At 59.1% G+C, this 25,292-nt stretch overlaps 1 protein-coding gene across 1 annotated transcript in view; it reads right to left on the bottom strand.

The window, feature by feature from the left end:
* ASIC4 (acid sensing ion channel subunit family member 4) overlaps positions 1-18,331 on the bottom strand; it is a 28,764-nt gene extending 10,433 nt beyond the window's left edge. The window contains exon 1 of the mRNA XM_056496654.1: positions 16,991-18,331. Coding sequence (XP_056352629.1) covers positions 16,991-17,566 — 576 coding nt within the window. The 5' untranslated portion in view covers positions 17,567-18,331. The remainder of the gene's footprint in view (positions 1-16,990) is intronic.
* Positions 18,332-25,292: the final 6,961 nt, after the last annotated feature.

A 25,292-nucleotide genomic window follows, 5' to 3' on the forward strand; every position in this document is an offset into this window, starting at 1 on the left:
ATGCCAAGCAGGCTCGCTGCTGGAATACCAATTGCTCAGCTGTGCTGCAGGCTGTGCCGCTGGCCAGCAGTGGGAGACACCCCAGCCCCAGCACTGGGCAGGGCAAGCAGGTCACAACCAGGCTGCATCAGGGACAGCGTGTAACCCGTGTCCCCAGGAACAGGCAGCATCTAGACCAAGGCTTCCTGCTGCTGGTGGGTCAGGAGCATAGGGATGCAATGCAAGGCAGAGGGAGGCACTGTGCACATGGGCAAGGACACCCTCCCAGCATATTTGTCCCAGCGCTGCCAGTGACTGTTAAAGCATGGGGACATTGGCACCATCCAGCTTTCAGGATCAGCATCTGTGACAGCGTGCCCAAACTCATGTGCCAGGGAAGGACCTTTCCCTGCAAACCATTGCCCCAGGAGTCCTGCACTGGCCAAGACAGAAGCTGGAGAGAGCTGTGCTGCCCATGCCACATGGAGCTTGGGTGGCTGTGACAGAGAGGGGAGTAGCTGGGGACCCCAGCTCCTCACCTCTTGACTTCACTGCACAGGCATGGCAGCACACTGCACACACATGACAGCCTGTGAGAGCAGAGGAAGTGCCATCACACAGTAGTGATTTCTACTCCTGCTGCTCCTGGGGGAAATTTGTCCCAGAATCTCACTCATTTCCAACCTAAATTTATTCATGGCCAGTTTTTATCATTTGTTCTTCTGCCAGCATTGTCCCTTAGCTTAAATAGCTCTCTTTCCTCCCTTGTGTTTACTCCCTTGATGTATTTATAAACAGCAATCCTATCCCCTCGCAGCCTCCAGCGTGCCAGCCTTCGCGTGCCAATCACTTCTGGTTTCCTTTCCCGATTCAGCCTCTGCCTGCCTGCGCAGCCCGGCTGCCCAGCACAGCATCAGCTCCAGCTCCTCAGCCCTGGCTGCCCAGGGCTCGCACACAGCTCTGCCTCTCATTCCACAGCAGCCGTCGGGCAGCATCCCAAGCTGGTCGGGACTGCTGCCCCAGCCGAGGCTAACCCGCTCCCTGCAGATCTCCCGGCAGCTTGTGCTTTCAACCAGTTTGTTTTCGTTTTCAAGCATCCACCAAAAGTGACACCTGGGCAGGTGAAGGAGCCAACACCAAGGGAATTGCAGAAAATGAAGCGCCAGTGGCAAAGGCATGCTGCAGTGCAGGGCAGGGATGCGAGGGGGAGGGCAGGCAGGAGCAGAGAGGCGAGGGGCAGGGGCTGGGGAAGTCCTCTTCATCCTGTTGGCAGCCGGAAAACCCCTGAGTTGCTAAGCATGCTGCCTACCTACCCTGGTCTCTCCCTTAGAACGAGTGGGGTGCTGGAGCTGCAGGAGGTTTCTGCCCCAAGTTTCTGCCTCCTTGCTTGGGAGGTGCTCAGGGTCCCCACGGGAAAGACTACACCAAAGCTGCATCCCCAAAAATGCCAGACTTTGTCGAGCTGCTAATACCCTCCCTAGCTTGGGTTTGGACTGTGATAAGCAGCAATCCTGCTGTCACTCTGTGCACCCTCCGGCTCTCTCCAGCCGACTTCCCACCCTCAGACACCCCCGCGCCGGGCACGCTGCTCCCAGGCACACAGCACAGCACGCTACGGATAAGCAATGGGATGGGCTGCCGCTCAGCCTCGCTGCTGCAAACCCAACAAAACACTCACATACACAGAGAGCAATAATGATGGGTTTGGGTAGCAGGCTCCCCTTGGCAGTTGGAGGAGATCCAGCACCACGCGCGGTACTGTGCAGACACAGCTGGCCCGTGCCACTTGTCCTCAGGACCGGAGAAGGATCCCCAGCCCTGTTGTTTCACAGAGTTGTAGCACTGAGCCCACACATCTTGCAAGCAGGAGGAAGCAGGGAACATCAAGGATACCCGAAAGCCGGGTATGCAATGTCCCCAGGGCTCCTTTGTGGAGCTTAGGCAGCCTCCGTTCTTCGACTGTTGTCACCCCGCAGGAACCCCAGTGCATCAGTGCCTCTGCATGGTGCTGGTTGGGCGCTGGTGCTTTTGGCTGCGGCTCTGTCTTGCTCTCCTTTGCATGCGCGGCCCTGCGGGGATGTGTCCCCGCATCCCTCCTTGGCTCCGCGGGCAGCGCATCCCCCGGGGACCGCTTCTCTTTGAAAGCAGCCGTACAGGGAGCTCTGCCGCCCGTCCCCAAAGGGTTAACAAGCAATTTCCTTTGCTGACAGCTCGGAGACCGTTCTCTATCGACTGCGGGAGAATAAGAGGGGAGAAGCAGCGAGATAAAAAGGCAGCAGAGCTGGCACCGCCTGCTTAATCCCAGCGTTTAATCTGCTGGGGCAGCGCAGGCAGCCTTATCTCGCCGTCCTTCTGCTGCTCCATCTCATTACTGCTCCCACGGCTGCCGGGAGATGGGGGAGCTGAGCCGAGGAGCGGGGCCCGGGGCAGGGATGCCGCCTGCCGCCCCGCTCAGCAGCCCCCGCTCCCGGCACACCGCACTCCTCGCTGCCCGGCCGGAGCGGGGGGGGACAGGCGGGGATGGGCACACAGCCTGCACCCACGAAGCATGCTGGCTCGCGCCAGGCGCTGTCACACGGCCTCGGGGACACACTGCCAGTGCCACACACTCATTCACAGGTTTCCCGATCACTGAGCTCCGGTGGTCCAGCTTGCGTGATGCCCAAGCCCACATAGGGGTTTATGAAGGATGCAGGGCTCCATGTGACAGTGCGTGTAGAACACAATAGGGTCAGGACAGCAGGCAGGGCAATGCCACTTTGTCCCGCATGTACCCTTCCCTCCATCCTCACCTATACAGGTATCCCCCTACTGAGTCCTAGATCAGGCTCACTCTTCCTAGCATGGCCATTGTCCCTGGGACACACCGGCCTGGATCTGGCGGCTCCCACAGCCTCAGGACAGGGTTAGGCGGGAGGGGAGGGGGTGTGGGGGGGTCCTTCCAGCCGTGGCATTTATCTGTAAATCCACAGCACACACACGGGGAAGATGAACCTCCACTCTTGCTGGGTTGTCACAGGGGTTATCCTCCTGCCCACGGATGGGTTTGCACTGATAAGATTTATTGTCACCCTGGCTGAGGTGCCAGCATCTCACTGCCTGCTGCTCTTGCAAGGCTGTGCTGCCTGCCGTGGGCCTGTTGTGTGGGGCATGAGCAGAACCTCAAGGAGCAGCTGCCAGTAGAGAGGATCCCCACAAAAAAGGACAGCCAGACAAGACCCTCTGCTCCCCGCTGCTGGGGCTGATGGGCTCCCTGCCCACCTGTTGCAGAGTGCCTCACACACTCTGTGACCATTTCAGCAGGATGCAGAGGGATACTGGTCCCTGAGCTGGACTATGCTGAGCAGAGCACACATCTGTGCTGCCGCAGATTTGCTGACAGTGCTGGCACTGCAGCTCCTGTCACAGTTTGGCAGCTTCGCGGCGCTCCTGCAGTGTGGGGCGACTGGGACTCATGGGGCTGCCGGGGCAGCCGTGTGTGGAGCCACCACAGGCAACACAGCCTGGGTGAGGAGAGGGGGGCAGACTGCATCCTGCAGCCTGAGCTCAGCACCATGCAGAAGCTGGCAGGGCGGCTATGGGAACCAGGGCTTTATGCACCCCCATGCTCCAGGGTGGCATGGGATGAGCAGGAATACCCTCAAAAGTGGAACATGGCTCCAAAACACTCTGCCATGCCGTGATCCCTCACTTGCTCCCTGATGCCTGCCCCCACGCCATGCTCCCCACCACTGATTTCCCTGGGGCCAGCAGGGATTGCCCTGAGCCACCTGTGCAACCAGGCATGGGCTGAACCAGGTTAAATCCCTGAGCAGTAGGAAGGGTAGCTGCCTGCCAGCATCCTCTCCATCTCCAAAGGCACTGCATAAGCCCCACACAGCTCTCCAACCACCCTGGCCCATCCAAACTCCCACCTCTTCCCTTTCTCCTCCCCTCCAGCCACTGACCCCCGACACTGCTGTGGGCTCCGCTGTCTCTGACAACACAAATTTGAGTCCAATATGTCAGAACTGAAGGAAACAACATGCAAGCAAACAGCCTGAGCCCTGGATGCACCCTCCTCCCCAGGGCCGGCTCAGGGGATCTGGGGGCCAGGAGGCCAGTTGGGATGGTGGTGTAACCCGACAGCACATAGGGACTCCTAGTGAAGTGGGGTGATCACAGCTCAGTGGGAAAGGGCTCCTTAATAGCTGAGCCCTTTTAGCAGAGATTAGGGAGCTGCACGGCTTTGATCTTTGATTGCCAATTTGCATCTTGAAGGCACTGGGACCTCATCCAGCCTCAGCACAACCCTTTGTGGTTATCTCGTGGCTAATGGATTTGTTCTTAATGCTGGAGCGTGCAGGCTAAAGGCTGATTAAACCCTCTCTGCGGCGCTAAATCAATGGAACAAACATGATAGGGGTTGGCTTTCCCCAGCCTGGGCGCTCCCGGGCAGAGGGGCTGATCAAGAGAGTCCCCGCACCCTGGCACTGACAGGGGCTCCCTCCTCGGGGCTGCCGGGAAGGGGAAGAGCTGTGGGCACTGGCAGGCAGAGACAACCTTATCCCTATATCCCCATTATCTGCTCTCCATGCAGGTGGTGGGCTGGCTGTTTCAGGACTCCCAAGGCATCTGCTTCTCCTGTGTGTTTGGGCCACATTGCCCATGTGCTGGTCCTTGGCACCTGCAGGAGCTCCTCAGTTGTCTTCTTCAGCTCCTCTCAGCTCCCAGTGGTTGCTGTGGGAGCAGGGACCTGTCCTGGCAGGAATGGGATAAGGCAACCTTGCCCTGCAGCTGAGGACCTCCTTCTCCCCTCCTCATACAAATGGAAGCCACCCATACAAATGGAAGCAGCACTGACAGCTCCCACCTCCTCTCTTCAGACCATTTCCTCTTGCCCCTGCTTGGTTCCAGTGCCTCATTCCCAGGAGTATATGCTGCTCCCAGCATTCCATACATTGCATGCTGGGAGCAGGTGTATCTGTACACACTTTCCATAATGCCTGAGGTGTCAGGCACAGCCAGCTTCAGGAAAATAGAATTCCCACTGTATCTGCAGGCAGCACAAACAGAGGGGTCAAAATGCACCCTGTCCACTCATGCCCAGAAACAGCTGGTCCTTCATCCTCACTGCTGCCTGGGCTGTGGGCCTGGGAATGGGAGCTGAGCACCTGAGACAGGCAGGACTAAAGTTTTGGGGACTTGGAGGTGTGGGGAATAGGGGTGAGGATGAGAAGTGGCTGCAAGCTGGGAGTAAACTGTCTGAGAGCATTTTGCAGCTTTTGCTTTTTGCAGGGCTCGTGGAATTGGCCCAGCTGCTGCCAGGTGAAAGCTACCTGCAGGTGACAGGAGCCCTGATCAAGGACCTTGCTCCAAAGCCCTGTGCTGGGGGATGATACATGACCTGCAACACAGGTAAGCTCAGAACAGCACCCTGCTGGGAACCTGTCTGTGGGGAAAAGGTGCTGGAAGTGACCCCATGGGCCCCAGACTATGCCCATGCCAGGCTCAATCCTGGTGAGCAGCTGCCTCAGAAGCAGCTGGGCTGCTGCACGGCACGGAGCTGGTGGGATCACACACAGATTCCTATCGACAAACCTCACTATTGAAACATCTCCTCTTTGCCAATATTTGCCAAGCACGGGAGATAAAGTGGCTACAAGTCATCAGTGCCGGCATTTCAATCCACTAGGGCTGGCAGTGGAGGGGCAGCCAGGTAGTCAGGCAGCTCCCAGTGGTGGGGGGTACTGCCAGCTCAGCTGCCCAAGCTCCCCTGCAGCACTGCAAGGAAAGCCAGGATCCCTCCATGCTGGTGCACAGCACCTCTGGAGCCTGGGATGGATGCTGCTGCCATGGACACCACTGCCTCTGCCACCCTGCCCTGGGCATCAGCACAGCCCCTTTCCTGCCAGAACCCACCTCTGCACCATGACAGCCATTTCCACTAGGTCAGCATCTCCCTGAAATCCTCAATGCAGCACCAAGCCCCTGGCTCTGGCACTGTGCCATCCACTCCATGTCATCCCAGCGACCCCAGTATCACTGCCCTGCTCTGCCTGCACCACACATCCCTTTCTCTCCCTTGCTCCAGACTGCCTGTGCAGTCTCTGCAGTGGTCCATAAGAGGATGAGGCAGGACACAATGCTGAGATACAGCTCCTGGAGGACAAGCCCAGAGCATTATCAGCACAGGGAGTTAATTAAGGTCATGTCAGGCGATAAGGAAACAGGATGTCAGAGCAGCAGCAGCAGCATAGGGGGGTCAGAGCCTGAAAAACTCCCTCTGAAAAGCAGCTCCACTGAGATGAGATCAGCCAGGTGCTCGGGGACAGAGCAGCTGTCATGGCCATGCAGACAGGGCTCCATGTATGGCACTGTACATGCTGTACCATGTCCAGTACAGAATAGACTGGGATGGGGTGAAATGGGATGGGGATGAGGATGGGGTGGAGTGGGGTGGGGTGGAATGGGATGGGGATGAGATGGATTGGGATGGGATGGGATGGGATGGGATGGGATGGGATGGGATGGGATGGGATGGGATGGGATGGGATGGGAAGGGATGAGAAGTGGCTGGGCAGGAAGCCTGGTGATACACCATTTCCTGTGTGCTGAACAGTGCTAGTTATTTCCTCCTGTCCTCATGAAGAAGCAATACACCTAGTGTGACCAGTGTCATGCTAGCAGGGCAGGAATTACTGTGAATCCCTGCCCATAATTAGCACATGTAATTGCAGACAGTCTCTGATTAGCAGGACCTCAGAGCTGGGTATGCCAGACTGCTTGACAGTGCTTGCATTGCTCCTGCCTCAGATTGTTCACCTCCCTGCTCACTGATGATTTCACTCCTGAGCCAGGCAGTGCCATGGGGCTGGGAGAGCCAGGCTGACCTGGCATGGCACACCACAGTCACAGCAGGATGGTGAGAGCTGCCTGTGGACAGGGGGACAGGCACACACTGCCAGTGCAAATCTATCTCTCCTGAAAAACTGCGGCACGACCTGGTGCCCTGCCTTGCTGGGCAAGAGCTGAGCTGATGGGCCATAATTAATACTTGCATCAATCTCAGCTGGATTTGCATAGTGCCCTCAGTCCTATGCTGCTCAGGAAGGCAGGCTGCTCCAAGCCTTTCCCAGGGGCAGCAGCACCAGATGCTGGGCTGGCCCTGCACCCTCTGCAGGAGTCACAGCCCCAGCGTGGCCCCTGACTTGCCCCCACGTACACCCTAGCCCTCCTTTCCCCACCGCAGTGGGGACATCTGCAGGCCCCTTCACTGCCCTGCTCCAGCCACTGGAGCATTGAAGACAGATGGAGATGTTTATCTCTGCTGTGGTCTCTTCCTCACTCCTTGCGCTGTGAAAAAATTATGGAGATGGCAGCTTGGGAGTGAAGGACATGGCGAGTTTTGGAGGGCAAAGGGATAAGACTGAGCTGCAAACACCCCCAAGCAGCTGGGAGGCACAGAGGTGCCCACCTCTGCATGCCCAGATGGAGTTTAAGGTCCATGAGAGAATGGCAGCATCCACAAACAATACCTCTTTTCTGGAATACTCAGTGCCTCCTGCCCCTGTCCTGCTCCCATGGCCCAGGCGAATTTCCCCATCCCATTAATGAAGGGGTCTGAGAGGAAGAAGAGCCACGGGAGAAAAGAACCTGGGATGGTGGCAGGAACACCAGGATGCAGGCAGGGACCACAGCCCTCACCTTGCTGCCCCTGTGGCTGCACATGCAGGTGGTAGAGGGACGGGGCAGCAGAGGGATGTGCAGGGTGTCATTACCCCAGAGATGACAGGCTGGTGACATATCCTCGTGCAGCCGAGCACAGTGCCTCTCCAGGCTGCTGACACCACTGACAGCTGCTCCCAGCCCCATGACACCGCAGGGACTGCCACACTGCAGGCACAGCCTGATATCGATGGTACAGGGGGAGACATGGGCACATCTCCAGCCCCTGGCTCTGCTCACAAGCCACTGCCACCCATGTGTTTCACCCCTGCCTGGCCAGAGACCCACAGCATCTGCATCACCTGCAGTACCTGCAGCACCTGCCATGCAGCCCACCCCAGACACAAGGGACGTGGCCACTGATTGTGACTGTGACCAGAGTGGGGGGGCCACCACCTGATTGCAGCTGCCCAGATGAGTGCATCCAGCTCAATCAGAGCTGCACAGCCCTCCTGCATGCCGGGCACCGGGAATTAAACTGCTAATGAGCTGCTGGCTGGAGGGCCGGCGGTTAGTGATTAATAAGAGGCTCTACTCTGACAGGGCTGTGCCTCCTCTCCCTTGCTGCCCAGCCACTGTTGGGCAGGGAACAGCCTGGCTCAGCTCTCCAACAAAGAGGGATCCCCAACCTCTTTGCCACCAGGACACAATGCCCACAGATCCTTCCAGCCAGTGGCTTTTCTGTCCCCCACCTCCTCCTGCAGTCACCTTCCCCAAGTGCCATCAGGTGAAAACCTTTTGTTCTGCTGGAAGAAAACCTGTTGAGCACAGCTGAGCTCATGTGCAGAGTGTTCTCAGGCTTCTGTCTGAGAGCCCAGAGATGGGCCAAGTGATCTGGAGGGCATCTGCAGAAGGGCTTCATGAGGGTGGCAGGGGAGGAGCAGCCATGCAGCCAGTAACATCTCCTGGGGACAGAGCAGGCACATGCAGAAGCCCTGAGTCCCAGTGCATCCGGGTGCAGGTCCAGGCCCCCTGACCCAAGCCCAGCAGCACAGTGCCATTTGCCACCCTCACCTCCTGCCTGCTGCTGGCACAAGGGCAGCATGGTGGGTGATGGGGTGGGCAGAGCCCTGCCTGTGCCTGGCACAGCACACGGGAGCATGAGGGAAGGCTTTGCAGTATGAGCAGGGGACAGCCATCCACACAACATGCAGGGAGCTGCAGGGAAGCTGCTTGACCTTGAGCCTGACTGCTCGCTGCTGGGACCTTTCATGGTCTGGCAGAGTCAGGACAGGGCAGGACATGGCAGAGGTGTCAGCACCCTCCTGTCCTCACACCCTCCCTTGGCTGCATGTCGGGGCAGTGCCTGGGAGAAAAGACCAGGGACCAGCAAGGAACAGGTTAGGGATGCATGTTTTCCCCTATTGCACAATTAATCATGAGAAGTTTTTCCTCCTTTCGTGCATGAAACAGAATTTGGCAGGGCACTCTGGCCACAGGGACTGGCTGCATGCTCTCCAGTAAAAACCCAGCCACATCTGGATAAGAAATAACCTCAGAGCATCCCTGTGTGTGCAGGTGGAGAGAGACAATGCTGGGCCAGGCAGGAAAATCCAGCGAGATTTGGTCCACAGCCCCTCACGTAGTGAGCATCTTCAGCTCCTGGTGTTTGTTCCCCCTCCTCATCCCCCAGCACACACATGGCCATGTTGAGCTGTTGGTGCCTTCCTCCCTGCCTGCAGGCCCTGTTATTCCAATCGTGGACATAAAAATGCCTAGGCAAGGACATCCACCCTGTGGCAGCATCCTCTGTCTGGGCTCTCATCCCACCCTGTCTACCTCCCCCTGCCCACTCCATCCGCTAGCCTGGCTGGAGCCTCAGCCCATCCTTTCCCAGAGGGAAAGCAAGCTGAAGCCTCCCCAACAGCGTTCCAGTTATTTGTTATTGGAAAAAGGGGGAAATACGTTTTTCGACAATTATTGTTTTTTCCACCTGACTGGCTGCAAACTTGTTAATTTTTTTCTTTAATGTGTGAACAGTGTCGACGGCAGCTGCATGTCAAATGACTCTACGCCCTATCTGCGGGTCCCTGGCTGGCTTTCAGCACTCACACCGCAAACATTGCCTTCTATAAATAAAGGCCTATATCTCATCAATGGCAGAACAGCAGAGCTTTATATAGTCGTCTTACATAAAACCGTCTCTCTTTATGGGCTTCAAACCATTTGCGTCACTTAGTGCAGCTCCGTAAACCTCCTTCTCCAGACACTCCCTCATGGAGGGAGACCCGGCACGGCTGCCCCATGCCCCAGTGGGGAGCAGGGATCCCTGCTTTGCCTGGGGGAGTCCCACAGTGCCTCTGCAGGGCCAGGTGGCAGCTGTGTCCTTGTTCCCCTGCCCCACAACCTTGGCACGTGCCTCCCTCCAGCCCACCCAGCCTTGGCACCAAGTGCCAGGATGGCAGCCGGCACTGCCAGGCACTCCAGAGCTTGAGGACGGCTGGCCAAGGGCCACCATTGCTCACCCTGTCCTTGTGACCCTGTCCCTGACACCTGTCCTGTGGCAGCACAGTCATGGATGCTGGGAGGTGCTGCTCTGTCCTCCATCACTTGGGAATCAGGGACCCGAGGACACAGGGTGACTGGGGACATGGTGCCAGGCTGGGGGACAGACCAGCTCACAGTAGAACACAGCCCTGGCCAGTGGCTTTCCACCCCACTGCCCAGTGAGCGTCTGGAGTGGAGGGTTCTGGGGGCTGCCCCCATGGCCACAGGTCCCAGCCCCAGGCTCCTGCAATCCCCAGGGCCCCTGGCTCCATATGGCAGAGCCTCCCCTCCAGCTCGCCGCAGGCGCCCGCCTGCACACAGTGACGGATCGTGGGGGAGTGGGGGCACAGAGACTCCTACTGGGGCTACAGCAATGCTGGCCTGCAGGAGGCAGCCCACACCCCTTCTGGGACTCCAGGAGCTGGGGAGGTGCAGGGGGAAGAGACAGAGCTGCAGAGACCATGGTGACAAACCTTCATTTACCTCCGTGACATCCCAGCTGACTACCCCAGGTGGCTGGAGCCAGAAGGAGACAGGGCTCTAACAGCTTCATGGCACTGGAACCTGTGCTGCACTCTGACACATGGCTGTCCCCAGTGCTGTCCATGGGGCCCCTACCACAGCTGGCATAAAAGGACAGGGCCACAGCAATGCCCTTCAGCAATGGGACCATGTGGCATCCAACCATGCTGCTGGCACAGGGCACCTACACCCCAGCCACCCTGCCCCATGCCCAGCCAGCCATGTGGCACCCCATGAAACCCTTGGCCCATCTGTCACCTGCACCCTGTCAGCCCACTTCCCTGTGCTCCCATTGCCCCATGGCCCCAGGCACCAGCAAGCACCAGCTCCTGGAGCCAGTCCCCTCTGTGTCTCTTGTCCCCATCCCTCTCACATCCACTCGAGGTGCCCAGCCCCCTCTGCAGCCAGCAGTGCTGGAGGAACACTGCCCCACAGTCCCCCCACGGGTGCCCTGGCCCCAGGGGGCAGCAGCATCTCCCTCCACTCAGCCTGGCACGTGGGCTCAGCCTCATGGCACGTCCCACATCCCTGGGGAGACACACCAGGCGCGGGCGTCCTGGCCGCTGGCTCCCCCCGTATCGGAGACAGGCTTATTAAGTGTGTGATATTAAATTACCCAGATAAGAGCATAAGAGCTTTTAAAGTCAATTCATTAAATATAATTATGAAGAGAGCTTTTTTATGCTCACGGTGATCCGATCTCAATCAGGGAGACGGTGGGAAAGCCGTCGGCTCTTCCAGCATCTCTGCTCCCCCGCTGCGCTGCCTCCGCACCCCCCTGCTCCCCCACCTCACCCTCCTCCTGCAGGGAGCTGGCACCCACCACCACGGCCCTTGATGCCCACCCCACTACCCTGGCACCCTCTCCACACTGTTGCTGCTTGTATCAGTGGCACCCCACTTGGATGGAGCGTCAGCTCAGCAAGAGGGTGGGGAAGGGGAGGCAGTGGGTGTGAGATGGTTGGGGCAGTGGCACTGGGGTGGAGGGCAGCAGGGTATGGAGATACTAAAGGGCAAGAGGCAGGGGTCTGGGACCCCAGTATAGGTTCTTCCCAGCCATGGACCCCCTTGTCCCCATTGATCCAGCCCCCTCAGAGACCTAATGATGCATCGCCACTCCCAAGGCAGGAGGGGTCCATGTTTCCCTCCCATCCCACATTCATTAATGGCACTTTGTGACCAATTAATAGCTGCCACCCAATACCTGCCCTGACCTATGGCTGGACCCCTCATGTGCAGCCCAGGGGGCTACATGCCAAGCCTTTGCACTGGGCACCCCTCTTGCTCCATGCACCCCCAGCCACAGCCCAGGGTGCAGTTGCACATGGGGCTGCACTCAGATTTATTGGGGGAATCCATGAGGAAGCAGTGGTCCCAAAGACACCCCCACACCAATAGCGTCTCCCCAAAAATCTGAGTCAGATTGTCAAGACACCTCCTTGTCCTCTTGTCAACCTGCCCCACTGTCACGAGGGACTTTGTAGTGACACCCCTATGTGCAGCCAACCTCTTGTTCTCCCACCACAGTGTCCCAAAATCCCATTATCCCCAAATCCAGACACTTGCTGCCAAAGCCTGAGCGCCTGGGACAGGGAGTAGCAGCATGGCTGGCAGGGAGCAAGGTGGGCTCCAGACTGGGGTCCCTGCAGAAGGCTTTGGTGGGGGCTGGTGGGAGCAGCTACCCACTGCTGGGAGCTGCTGGACTGACATTTATTTTTAGACGTGAATTGTATAAATTAGCATTTCTCAGCGGATTAAGCAGCAGGAATTGTGTAAAATTAAATGGCAACGAATTGCATTAAAGTCCCCCGTTTCTGGCACAAACAGCGCCTCGAGCCGTGCCCAGGCGGCTCATGTGTAACAGCCAGAGATGCTGCTGCTGCTGCTCTGGACAGGAGCACGGCCAGCCTGCGACATGCCTGCTCTACCCGGGACACAGGCCTGGAAATGCACCAGCACAGGGGCCAGACTGTGAGGATGGAGGGTTCCAGATGGGCTGTGAGCCCCTGGGTAGCTGGCTCAGGCGCTGGGCTAGGACTGCAGGATGTGGATGCAGTGAGTGGAGTGCTGCGACCCAGATGGGCACAGATGGGCTCAGCTGGGCAGCTCACAGGCATGGGATCAGTGAGGGATGCTCCAACCTCTCCTGGGCACTGACACCACCAGCCCCAGCCCAGCCAGTCCCTGCCAGGCATGGCAGGACACCCACCACAGCCACAGCCATGCCACCCTCCAAAGGACATGATGCTGTGCTGGGACCTGTATGGCGCTGCCTGGTCCAAGAGCCGCTCTGCACCGCAGCCAAGGCAGGTTCTGCAGTAACTGGAGCCCACTGAGCAGGTGGGGGGACCCCAGCCCTGCACAGGAGTACAGGGAAAATGGAGTGGTCAAATGCCAGGGGCTGAGCAGGCACCAGGCAGGGCAGAGCAGGTGAAAAACAATCAGTCCATCTCTTTTACCCAGTAAAAATAGGCTGAAAATGTGACATTTATTAAGTACTATTCTGGTGGAAAGGTCAGAGAGTCCCCATGTCAGGAACAGTGTGAGAGCCTTGCTTGGAGGAGGCAGAGGCAACAGCTTGCTGCCCCTGCCCACCCCCTGAGCCAGGACCTCTTGTGTGCACGTGGAACACAGCTGAGGATGTTGCCCATCTCAGCATAGGGCTTTCCCCTCTGGGGTCTGCATGGGGTGCTGGAGACCCCTCTCACTCCCCACATCCCAGGCAGGCAGGAGGCCTAGCATGGAGAGCTGGGGCTGGTGCCAGCTCCGAGAGGCACTGCCAGCTCTCAGCAACCTCCCTGCTCCCCCCCCAGCTTCCAGCCCCGGCACAACTGGCTTCGGCAGCCACACATCGCAAACAAAAGGCTTTTGACAACGAACGAGGTTTTGAGAAAGGCACTGGGCTCCTGCCCGGCCGCGAGCGGAGCTCCTGCTGCAGCCACTGCCGGCAAACAGGCGGGATGCTGCTGCCAGCTGAGGGGCCCCTCCATGCCCTTCTTCCCACAGCCCCCAAACTCCTGCACACCCCATCTGTCTGTACCCCCATCTCCAAAGCTGTGTCGGGAAGGCTCCCTCTTCCCTCAGTGCCACCTGACACGGCCAGCACTGGCCCTGGCTGTGGCTGTACCGGGGTGCCGGGCAGGGAGGTTTGGTTAGAGTGAGCCAAACCACCCATGGCAGCTCAGCCCCATCCCCGCGGGGACACTTCCAGCTTAACGGCATGTAAAGAGCAGCACTGATTCTGCACAGCCCCTTCAGCTCTGCAGCTGCACTGGCCCAGCCGGGAGCGCTCCGTGCCCGGCACCCTCACCGAGGCACCCGTGGGACACTGTGCGGCGGGCAGTGCCCCGGCACAGCGGAGCCGGGGGCTGCGGGGCACACACCAGCTCATGGGGTCAGGAGAGGCTCTGCCAGGGCTCCAGCACGGCCCCCCAGCAGCCGGCACCGGGGCACATTTGTCAGTGGGGCTGCAGGGAGCCTCGCTGCGGCGCAGGGTTGTCCCTGCCGCTGGGGAGATTTACAGCCCAGCCCGGCTTTATTACATGGAAGATGCTTACGCTGGGGATTTTTTTTTTTCCCGATAGTTTCTTAATTTGCTGTCCCATAAAGAATGTGGATTTGTGACGTTGAATAGGGGAAGATCATTTAGCACTCACGGCTCTTACTTAAAGGATCCGCACGAGTTATTTATTTTGTGAGCACAGGCTGCAAGCAGCAGTGCGAGGGGACATGCTCCAGCCCTGGCGCTGCTCCTGCTCCTGGACGGGGAGTCGGCGGCAGCCCCACAGCTTGGCCACTGTCGTGCTGAAAAACTTCCAGCCTCTGGACAAAGTCCACCTCATACTTAGAGGGAAGGAAAGACTCCAGCACTCCTGCAAGCATGGCTGCAGGGAAAGCTCCTTCCCTTCTCCAGTGTCACTGAGGGACAGCCTCTGCTGTGGGCTGGGTGCCCTGGGAGCCCAAGCCATTTGCCCTACTGGGATGTGCTGCAGTCTGGGAGCCCTCTGTCACTGCTAGGACATGCTGTGACTCACACACTCGCCCACAGCAGAGCGGGTACAAAAGCTGAACATGAAGGCTCATATGGGGACCCAGAAATGGGACCAGCCAAGCTTGAAGCTCCCCACCACGTGAGCAGCCTGGGTCCCCCTTCACTGGGGCCATAGCTATGAGGCACAGGAGTGCCCAAGCCCACACAGCCCAGCTGGGACTCAACCTGCCTGCCAAGAAACCTGTGCTGTGTTTCAGTCATTCCCAGGAGGTACAAGGGACCTATTTGGCTCAGAGAACAGGAGTAGAAGGCTCCAGCTGCAAACGGTGTGATGCTTTGACAGGTCCCGCTGCTGCCTGGCAAGGCTTTGGGACATGTTGTATGGCTGAGAAGTGTATCACATCTTCACCTATCCCCTCCCCACACCAATCTCTGCAGCCTCTCCTGCCCCAGGTTTACCCCTTTGCTCCAGGCAAGTGAGAGGTGACAGCCCCTGATGCCTCAAAGGCCAGAAATGTTGAGCTGTGGACAGAGTGGGTGGAAGCTTTAGGAGCCCTATACTCCCCTTCTTTGGCCATGAGCCCACGGGCTAGCTGGCACTAGCCATTCTCATGCCTGAAAACTGCTCCAGTGCAGGGTGCTCAGACACCAGAGTCCAGCTGACTGCCTGGGCATCCCCAGGGCATGCTCATAGGCAGATGAGGTAAGCAGACCAGCTAGTCCTGCATGGCCACACGATGAAAACTGGGTCCCAGTGACTGTCCTGGTAGTCACCCTTCACTGCCATGTAGCACAGTGCATGTCACACACTCTGTCCATGATGTGGGAAGCTTGTACCGCCCCACACACCTGAGCTCTGCCCTGCCAACATCACAGTGCGGCTCAGCACACTCCAAATCCCACTGCCATGCTGTGCCGTTGCCCAGCACAAGGCTGGGCTCGCTGCCTCCCCCACAAACCAAAGCTGTGCAGGATCCTCCAGGAGCATCCCAGGGCTGAAGTCAGCATGGCCAAGCCACGTGCAGGACTGTCCAGCTCCAGAGCTTCCTGCTCCAAACCCTGCTGAACCACACTGCTCCCCGGCAAACTCAAGCAGCTGGCGTAGAGCAGGCACAGAGCCCAGCAAATCCCCAGGAGGAGTGGGGCTGCCCGCCCGCTGTCACCCGCTCCTTCCCACTCCACTGCAGTGCCCCATGCCACCACCATCCCCCCCGCACACGGCGATCCCCCCTCCTCCCCAAGTCTCTTCCCAGGGACAGCATCACTCTGCACATTGAGCAGGCGTTTTACCGATGGGCATGAAGTGAAACGGAACATGCTGCATCAGCCATTTCCAGCCCCACGGAGCCTCCCCTCTTCCCCAGGATACTGCACAGCCCATGGCATCACACCCCACTCCCCGGCACGGAGCGGGGTCCGGCTGGCAGCACAGCGCCTGAGAACGCGGGAGCCAGCTGAGCAGTAGCCCCTGGCAGCCGTAGGAGAGAGGCGGCTCATTTCCAGAGTCATTAAGGTCTGAAAAGGGTCCCATCAGGTATTCCGCCCGTTCAGCACATTTATTTTCCCAAACCACAGCGGGGATTTGTGATTTCCAGGCTCAATATTGGTGAGAGCTGTACACTGGCGGCGGTCGGCCAGGGGCTCTCTGCCTGGGCAGGCTGGGCTTGGAAGAGGCCCCGCTGCCAGTCCCGGACAGTGAGCGGGCAGCCGCGGGCAGCCCCCCGCTCGCCGGGTGTAGCCGTGCCTCCAGAGAGGAGCGGCTCGGCATTTGTGCTCGGCATGTGCACACGTGCGTGTGCAATGCTGGCGGTCTCCACATTTACACACATCCCGGTGCTAATCCCGCAAATGCAGGAAGGTTCCCCTATGTGCAAAGGGGTCTCTGCCTGCCCCCCTGCTCCAGCCCCTCTCCCTGAGTACAGCACCCTGCGTCAGGGCACTTTGATCCGGGGGAAGAGCAGGCTGGAGCAGGACTCTATGCCACAGCTCTCCCCCGGCCGCTGCACACCCACCCGGGGTACCACTGAACCCTGCTGCTCACCCACCGCGGCTCCTGCCCGTGAGCCCCTCAGGCACAGACCTGCCGACATCCCCGTCCTGTGGCGCAGAGCCCTGCTGAGAGCTCCCACGGAGGATCCTCTCCCTCTCTCCGTGTGAAACTTGGAGGGAAACTCAAACAGAGAGAGATGCAAACTTCAGCAGCCGGAGTGAGCCAGGGAGCCCTGCTCCGGTTCGGCGCGGGCAGGTGGGTGCCCCCCGTGCCGGTACGGGCCCCTGAGGAAGCTGAGCCAGGTGTGCACTCACCACAGTGAAATCGCGGGATGAGCAGTTCTCGCCGCTGAAGTTGCAGCTCTTGAGCATGTCGTCGAGCTGGTGGCCGGTGCGGTTGACAATGTCAGCCATGTCGGGGTCAGGGTAGAGCAGGTCCGTGGCCTTGTGACCATCCCGGTCCTTGGGGGGCAGCCCGGTCATGTTGGCCAGGTGGAAGATGTCGGCGTCGGTGAGTGCCGAGTGGCGGTAGCGGTTGATGTTGCAGATGGTGATGGCGGGGAAGACCATCTCGCGGATGGCCTCCTCGTCCAGGGCCATGACGTGGGGGTGCTCCAGGTAGAGCAGCGCTGACTTGGCCGCCTGGTAGAGGAAGAAGGCGAGCGAGGCCAGGAAGGCAAATGCCCAGAGGGTCTGGCGCACGCCCAGCCGTCCCGACCGGCAGATGTGTCCCAAGCCGTGCAGCGTGCTGGTGCTGGCGAAGGTGGCCAGATCCCGGGAGCGGGGCCGGGCAGGCTCCTCGATCAGGCTCTCCTTGTCCCCTTCTTCTTTCTCCTTCTGCTTCTCATCCTCTTCAGCAAATTTGATTTTACACACGATCTCAATCGGCATCTGCCCCGCGCAGCTGGTGTGCCCAGCCAGCGAGCTGCCCCCTGGCACAGGCACCGGCCGAGAGCCCGGCCAGGCGCTGGGAGGGGGTTCGGGTCCCCCCCAAGCCCCAGCACGGCACCGGGAGGGCCGAGCCGTCTCGGGAGGGAAGCGCAGCCCCTCTCAGCAGCTCCGAGCCGCCGCTTCCCTCTTGTCTCACTAGTCGATCGTCTCCTTGTGCCTTCGCTTATCAGCACAAATACAGCTGTCAAAAACCCCTCTCTCTCCTCTCCCTCGCTCTGTCTCTCTGCCTCTCTCCTTCGCTCCTCTCTGGTTAAGACCCCAGCAGATACAGGCAGCATTTAGGCATCATGTGCTAATAAAATCCAGGGAATACTTAATAATTCAAGACATGTCAACATTATTTCATCGTCAAATAAAGAGCAAGCGTCAGAGAAAAGAGGCAGTGTGAAGGGCCCGGCGCCTCCGGGGCAAGGAGCCACGCTGCGCCCGCTCCCCAGCTCCGGCCCCGAAGTGCTGCCGGAGCCACTTGTTTGAATGGCTCGGGAGCTGCCGGAGCCGAGCCGTGCCGAGCGGAACCGAGCCGTGCCGCGCCGCGCGATACCGAGTCGTTCGTGCCGTGCCGCGCCGCGCCGTGCGATGCCGAGCCGTGCCGTGGCGGGCGGGGCACGAAGGCTGTCCCCCGCCGTCGCCGCTGTCGCCGCGCTCTCCGCCTGGCCCCGCCGTGCCCCGCCGGCCCGTGCGCCCCGGGGCAGAGCGCGGCGCGGCTCGGCGGGGGCGGGCAGCCTGCGGGCAGCTCGCCCGGCGGCCCCCTCCTGCTCGCCCGCCTGCGGACTCCTCCTGCCTCGGCGGCTCCCTGGCCGTTAACCGCCTCCCTGCCGCGGCCCGCCCGACCCACGGCGGCCAGCGCCGAGCCACGGCCGTCCCGGTCCCGGCCCCGGCTGTCCCGGCGGGATCCGGCCGGCGAGCAGCCGCCGGAGCGGGGCTGAACACGGGGCGCCAGGGGTGCACTTTCCCGTGCCTCCCCCCGCCCCCGCCGCGCTCCTCGGTGCCCCGGAGCCGGGAGGGCGGCAGTGTCGCCTCCTGCGCCCGGTGTCCGCCGCCCGCCTCTCCACTGCGCTCGCTGTGCACCCGGGATGGGGTCCTCCGGCTTCATTTCTGCCCCCCTTCCCTCCCTCCCTCCCTCCCTGCTCCTCATTGTTCCGCGGCAGCGCACAAGGAGTGGGGGGCACCGCAGGGGGGTGTCCAACTCTGCTAGAAAGGCTGAGCTGGGGTAGCCCTCATCCTGTCCTGCCCTGCCGAGCCCTTGCTCCTCCCGGGGTCTGCTCCCTCTAGGGCATGCTACCGTCGACCCTGTGCACAGCCCCAGGCAGCAGCCAGCTCCCGAGCCAGCACTGCCCTGCAGGCAGAGTGACAAGCAGGGTATCCTCCTGCCCCGTCCTGCCCGCGGCACTGGGGCTCTGCGAGCGTGGCTCGGTCATGAGGTGATGGGTTCAACCTTGAGGCACCAACCACATGACACCTGGGTCTCTCTGTTCCCGATGCACAACACCTCTGCCAGCAAGTTTTGATCATTCCCAGCTTCCTGCCTTGGTTTCACCAGGTGGTGAGGGAGGATTTGCACAGCTAAAAAGGCTGAACCAACCCACTCACTCACAAGTCAAACAACCCTCTGTGACATTGCCCTGTGGCACAGTGGTGGGGGAAACACCAGCTCCCTGTTCCCAGAACAAGCCCAGACTGGGTGCCCCCCCCCCACAGCAGACATGGCTCTGCTGAGAAGGTGCGTGCCTGGCAGGGAATCCAGGGTCTCCGGAGGACAAGTGATGAGACAGCCGCCCATGAGCGCGACAGGAGGCCTCGCCTCTCCTCGGGGACTGCGCCGCAGGTCAGCGTGACCTTCACTGTGCTGCCAATGCCAACGACAAAGCCTTCCCCAGCCGTCCGGCGAGCGCACATGCATCTTCAATCTTCCCATCGATCTGTGCATGGCACACATGTTTCTGCCTCTGTGTGGGTCAATACAGCATGATAGGCTGCCTCCGGCAAGGAGCACGCACAGCCCCAGCCGCCTGTTCCTCCTGCCCAAGGGATGCAGCGTGCACGTGCCAGCCCTGCACCTCCAGCTCGGAAACACACGGTAGGAGCAGGCTGGGCAGGTGACCCGAGCGCTGCTGCCACCACGGGTGCCCCAGCCACATAGCCACCAGACCACAGCTGCGTCCACAGGGGCCCCTGGTCCTCTGGGGGATGCTTGGCCCAGCAAGGACCATGGGCAAAAAGGGCCTGATCCTGTGGCAAGGAGTTTCCATGGAGCCAGGCGATGGCCAGCCCTGGGTCTTTGGTCTGCAGTGCTGCATGTGTAGTCCCTGCCTGCACCTCTCAGGTGCTGTGGTGGTGAGGGACATGAGGGCATGGAGGGTCTGCCAGGCAGGTCACCCCATAGCACACACCCTGAGGTACAGGGGCAAACTGAGCTGTGTGAGTGTGGGGCCAGCTGGAGCCCAGTGTTCTGTGTGCTGGACAGTATGTCCAGCAGCTGAGCCCAGGACGGTCCCCTGGCTCCCCACAGGACCTCGTCCCCCATACCAAGGGGATCACATATCCCTGCTTTCTCTGGGCATCTTCAACTCCTTTATCAACTGCCATGTAGACTGGGGACATGTCTCAGCACCCTCCCCACAGCATGATCCCCTCATGTGTGGCCAATGACCTAAGTCCTCTCCTGTCTCCTTTCCTGGCTCTCCTCTCCTATTACTCTGCTCCTGCCTGTCCGCCCAGGAAGGGCAAATGGGTGTTGGGGATTCATCCCCTTGCAGGATTACCCAAGGCTAGAGTGCAGCCAGGATAGGTTGGGATCAAGCTGTGCCCAAGTGAGTGGCACCTATAGGACAAGACCCATCCCCAGCAGCAGCAGCAGGCCTTTTACAAGCCACGAAGAGGGGAGGACTGTGGCTTCACAGCCAGGAGCTCTAGAAGAGAGAGCATGCTGGCAGAGACAGTGGGATGGAGGTGCAGGGAGTGGGGAAGCAACATGGCTTGGGAAGCTGGGCAGTAGGGCTTAGGGACTGCTTTCTACTCAGACCAGACAAGGCAGAGAACAAAGCCTGAACTAGGAATGGCTGGTGCTGCCCCTCCGCCAACAGGTCTGCAGGTCCTCAAGGTTCCACACCGGACCCCCTCACCTCTGGCTGAGTGCCTGCACATGGGGGGCATAAGGCCACTTGGGAGGACTCTGTGGTGTGTGTAGGGCTCATCTGCCCCTTCATCTAGCCACACGCAGCTACAGTCTGTTTGCTCTCTCATGGTCCCTCATCCAGTCCTTGGATATGATGCTAACAGTCAGGAGAAGCACAATGCCCTGGGCTCCTGTGCTGTCGTCACTAGCCACCGTGCAAGCAAGCCAACAGGATGGGAGAGCCAGCCAAGGGCTTGCCAGCAGATTGGGAAAGTGGAGTCTCTCCTGCTAACCCCCGTGCCCCCCAGCCAGGGGAATGCTGATCGTCAGGGACTTGGCACAGGGCCCATGTACTACACTCAGATGATGGGGGAGGCTGCGGGTGCCAGGGAAGACAGGACTGGAATTCGAAATGATGTTGACAAATCGGAGAAATGGCCTGAAAACAATCAGATACAATTCAAAAGGACAAGAGCTGGGCTGGGGCAGGAAGCAAATCTGCCCAGCAAGCAGAGGGCGAGCGGCTGGAGGGCAGGGCTGCCAAGCGGGCAGGAGGGCAGGACAGAGCCTGGCTCAGCAGTGGGCAGCAACATCAGCTTCTCTGAGTTTAACACCAAATCCCAGGACAATTCCAGGTGGATAAACAAGGCATGCAGAGGGGTGGAACCCTCAGGCAGGACGTGTTCTGCAGGTGCAGTTATCTGTGTGAGCAGGAGCTGTTTTCAGATGCCCAGAAGCCAGGCAGATGCTTGGAAAAGCAGCTGAAAGTTAGGAGAAAATAGAAGAAACCTCATTCATTGGGATCAAACCTCATATGGGATCTATCAGTTTAATATGGGATGTCTAGCAGCCCTGCAACTGCAGTGAACTCAGTGAAAAGGACAACGTTGCTCAGGGCTGCGTGAGAAGGAGAATCATTCGTGAGGCATCTGAAGTGTTTGCTGGCGGCAAGGCCTTACTGGGAGCCCTGTTTCTGGTCCGGGACACACATCAAGGAAAATCCAAATTAATTGTAAAGAGTACAGAGGATGGCAGTAACAGGGAGCAGTGATGGAACCCAGCTGGAGACACTGGAGGTTTGGGTGAGAGCAGAGAAGGTTAAAAGGCTGCATCCATGGACCAAATAACTGAGCACAGAAGGAGGGGGCTTTCTACAGCATCAGGGCTCTGACACACCCACAGAAAACAGCAGGAGATAGGTGAAGTCTACACATGGGAGAAGCTGGCCCCACAGTCTGGAGGGATGCTTGGTGAACCTGACCCTGCTGTGGTGCCCTCCAGCACCCTCATGGTGATTCATCCCCTCCAAGGCACAGGCACTGGCTGTGTCTATTCTATTCTAGCCCAGTCCAGATGAGGATTTGGCTGTGATTTCCCTTTCTTGTCCCCCAGCCAATGGATTGACTCTTCTCCATACCAAGACCCAAACTCCCACTGCACTCCAGCTCACCTGCAGTGAGCTCACCCTCCCAGCCAGCCTGCAGGGCTGCGGCTGCTCAGGAGGGATGCAGGGTATTAGCCCAGGGGACCAACAGTGACATGTCAGGGGCAGCCCTGGAGGGTGGGGGACATGAGTGACCGGACAGTTACAGGCCTGGGTGATCATCAGGGAGCTGTCCAATGGGGGACCCCCATCAGGGAGCTCCCACCGGATACTCTGCTTGGCTAAACTGGCCAGGATTGGGATCCAGCTTGCTGAGTGCTTCTACTGCCAGCCCAAACCTTTGAACTGGCTGCTGCATCTTCCTCGCCAGCTCCTCACACTCCAGAGCTGGCGCTGGCCACGGCCCCATGCCCAGAGGGAAGTGGATCTGGGGCAATCATTACTTTTGATCTAATTGAAGGGAACGTGACTGCGGAGCCCAGCTGGCCGCAGCACTCAGCTCTGCCTCATGCAAGTTGTATCCTCTGGGACCCTTGCAAACACGTTGGCTTAACAAGAACAGCCTCCTTCCATGGCCTCCCCAGCATGCTGCCGGCACCTGCCCAGCAGGCCAGGCTCTGCAGCAAGGACAGCGAGAGCCTCGGCCGTGGGGAGATGTGGGATGACAACACGTCCACTCCTATTACAGGAGAGCAAGGCTGGCGACAGTGTCATGAGCGTGCCAGGCATCACTGCCTGCTGTGGAGCTGGCTGTGGGGGGGACCACAGGAGCAGAAATGCTGCCTGAACCCCTCTGCACCATCCTCCCACTGCACCCACTGGGAGTGGTAGGGCTGGGAGTGGTGGGGGGCAGCTGTACGCACCAGGGTAGGAGAGGAGCCATTGATTTGGGCACTGCTACCAGCTGAATCATGATGGGATGGGGAAGATGGCAGCTCCATTGCTGCAGACCAGCCTCACTGGTGGTCCTGGTGCCCAGTTTGTCCCACTGTGACAGATGAAAAGTCTGCCAAGGCCAGCAGACACATGGGAGATGCAGCACCCCATTAACGCACTGACCCTATTTACGTAAACTACCCCCATTAAACATGATACCTTATTAAATGCTTTACCCCAATTAAGTGCAATACCTTAATTAATGCAACACCCCAATTAAAGACAACACTCCCATTCAATTTATTCCTTCATTAAGCGCAAAACCTCAATTACAAAGTCTCTTTTGTAAGCTGTGTGCATGAGCTCGCACAAGGTGCCCTGGACACCTTTCGCTGCTGCCAAGAAAACAACACTGAGTTTATGTAGCTTTTGAAGCCCTTTTAAAGGAGTGGGTTTCAGTTGGATCTGGGTGTAGGAGCATCTGTTTGATGGCTGAGAGGACAATGCTTGCATCAGAGCTGGGTTAGATCCCATGGACACTAAATGGGATGAAGGGTCCGATGCCTGCCTGATCATGGGAGAAAAGGGTTTGTGCTGAGCCCAGGCTGATTCCATGGTATTTAACCATGGTGAACAGTGAGATCTGACTTGTCACCCTCCTGAATTCCTCTTCCCAGAAATGCTCACCCAGCCAGCTCTTGCCCCTGTGCCCAGAAAGAGGCAGCAGGCAGTGGACACTGTGGGGTTCCCACCCATGTGCAGCAGTCCCTGCTTCTGGTCTCCATCTAAGGCACCCCACATGCCATGGACCTCCACTGCCCTGGCTCTGCTAGGCTGAAAGCCAGCACTCCCTGTCCATGTTCTATTCTGACCCTGTCAGTACAAACCACCTCCAAACTGAGCCAGCCACTGGATCACACTGCACAAACATTCTCACAGAGAGAAAACAAATCTATAAGCCTCCCAAATCCATGCAGAGGAGCAAAACAGAGTCTCCTCCCCATGTGGATGCCCAGACATGTCAGCACAGAGGGTGTTCAGCATCCCCAGGAGGATGCTCAAGCCAGCACCCATCTCCTGACTCCGGATCTGGCAATGCTCGCTGGCCCGTGACAGCAGGAGATCAGGCTCGGCTGGAGCTGCCCTCCAGTCCTGCGTGGGAGGAGTGGAGGAAATGGCCTCACCACCCCCAGAGCATCCCCCACGGCTGGAAAGGCTGTCGCAGACGTGACCAGGGAGCTGCTGCATGGCAGCAGGAGCCCTGGCTCTGTGCATGGGCAGTGGGATGTGCACAGTCCCTCCTGCCCTCAGCACTGCCAGGAAGGGGAATACACCCTGGGAGCCATCACTGCAGCATGCAGAGACAGTCATTTGGTTTTATAGCCTTTTATTGCTGCAGCTGGTTGGTCCTCCCCTCTCCCTGCCATCTTGAGGAGGGCATCCAGGGAGGCTGGCACGTGGCCACACTGTGCTGAGCAGCTTGGGAGTGGTCACCCTCCTGGGGTGCCACTGGGCTTGCACTGCTGGCAAGAACAGCAGCATGGCAGGGAAACAGGCTCAGCACTTTGCAGGGACAGTCCCCAGCACTGTTTCCCTCACAGCCCCTCTGACCACAGCCTGAGACCCCCTGCCTCTACCACTTGTCACCTGCCTGGTGGTTTATAAAATTTTAAAGTTAATGGTGTAATAAAGTCCAATAATTATATTGCAGTTGCACCGGGGCATCCTGGGATGAATACATTATGGGAGCTGCAGCAGTTGGGCAGAGAGGGCAGCAGTTGGAGATGCTCCAGCCAGTGCAGCCAGAGATGGACAAGCTTCACCCAGTCCTGCTTGCTTAACTCCCTCCCAAGTGACACTGGAGCAAAGGTGACAAGGGCGGGCAGCTGACCATAGCCACAGTCATCCCGGATCACAAGGCAGGCCAGGAGACCCTCAGGGAAAAGGATTTGGGAAGAGCTTGAGCTCCTAAGGTGGCCTACCATCAGTTGCTGATTTATGGGCGGGGGATGCTTGGATGGATGAAGTGGACTGGGCCTGGAGGGCCACTCTGCAGCCAGCTGTGGCTCAACAGCACTGGGGGTCCATGCTTGCCACAAAGTGCAGCCCTCAGGCACCAGCTGAGTGTCCCTGTCCTGGCTCAACACCGCCAGCCCTGGCACACCCCCATCAGGGCTGGCATGCTGGCATGAACAGCTGCAGGCGTGGGTAGCGCTGCTGCTGAACACAGCTGGCACAGCTGGAATGTCACTCACAGCCAATGGGACATGCCAAGAGCTGTGCCACACTGG

Source organism: Oenanthe melanoleuca, chromosome 7, assembly GCF_029582105.1.
Source record: "Oenanthe melanoleuca isolate GR-GAL-2019-014 chromosome 7, OMel1.0, whole genome shotgun sequence".
In the NCBI taxonomy this organism is placed as follows: Eukaryota; Metazoa; Chordata; class Aves; order Passeriformes; family Muscicapidae; genus Oenanthe; species Oenanthe melanoleuca.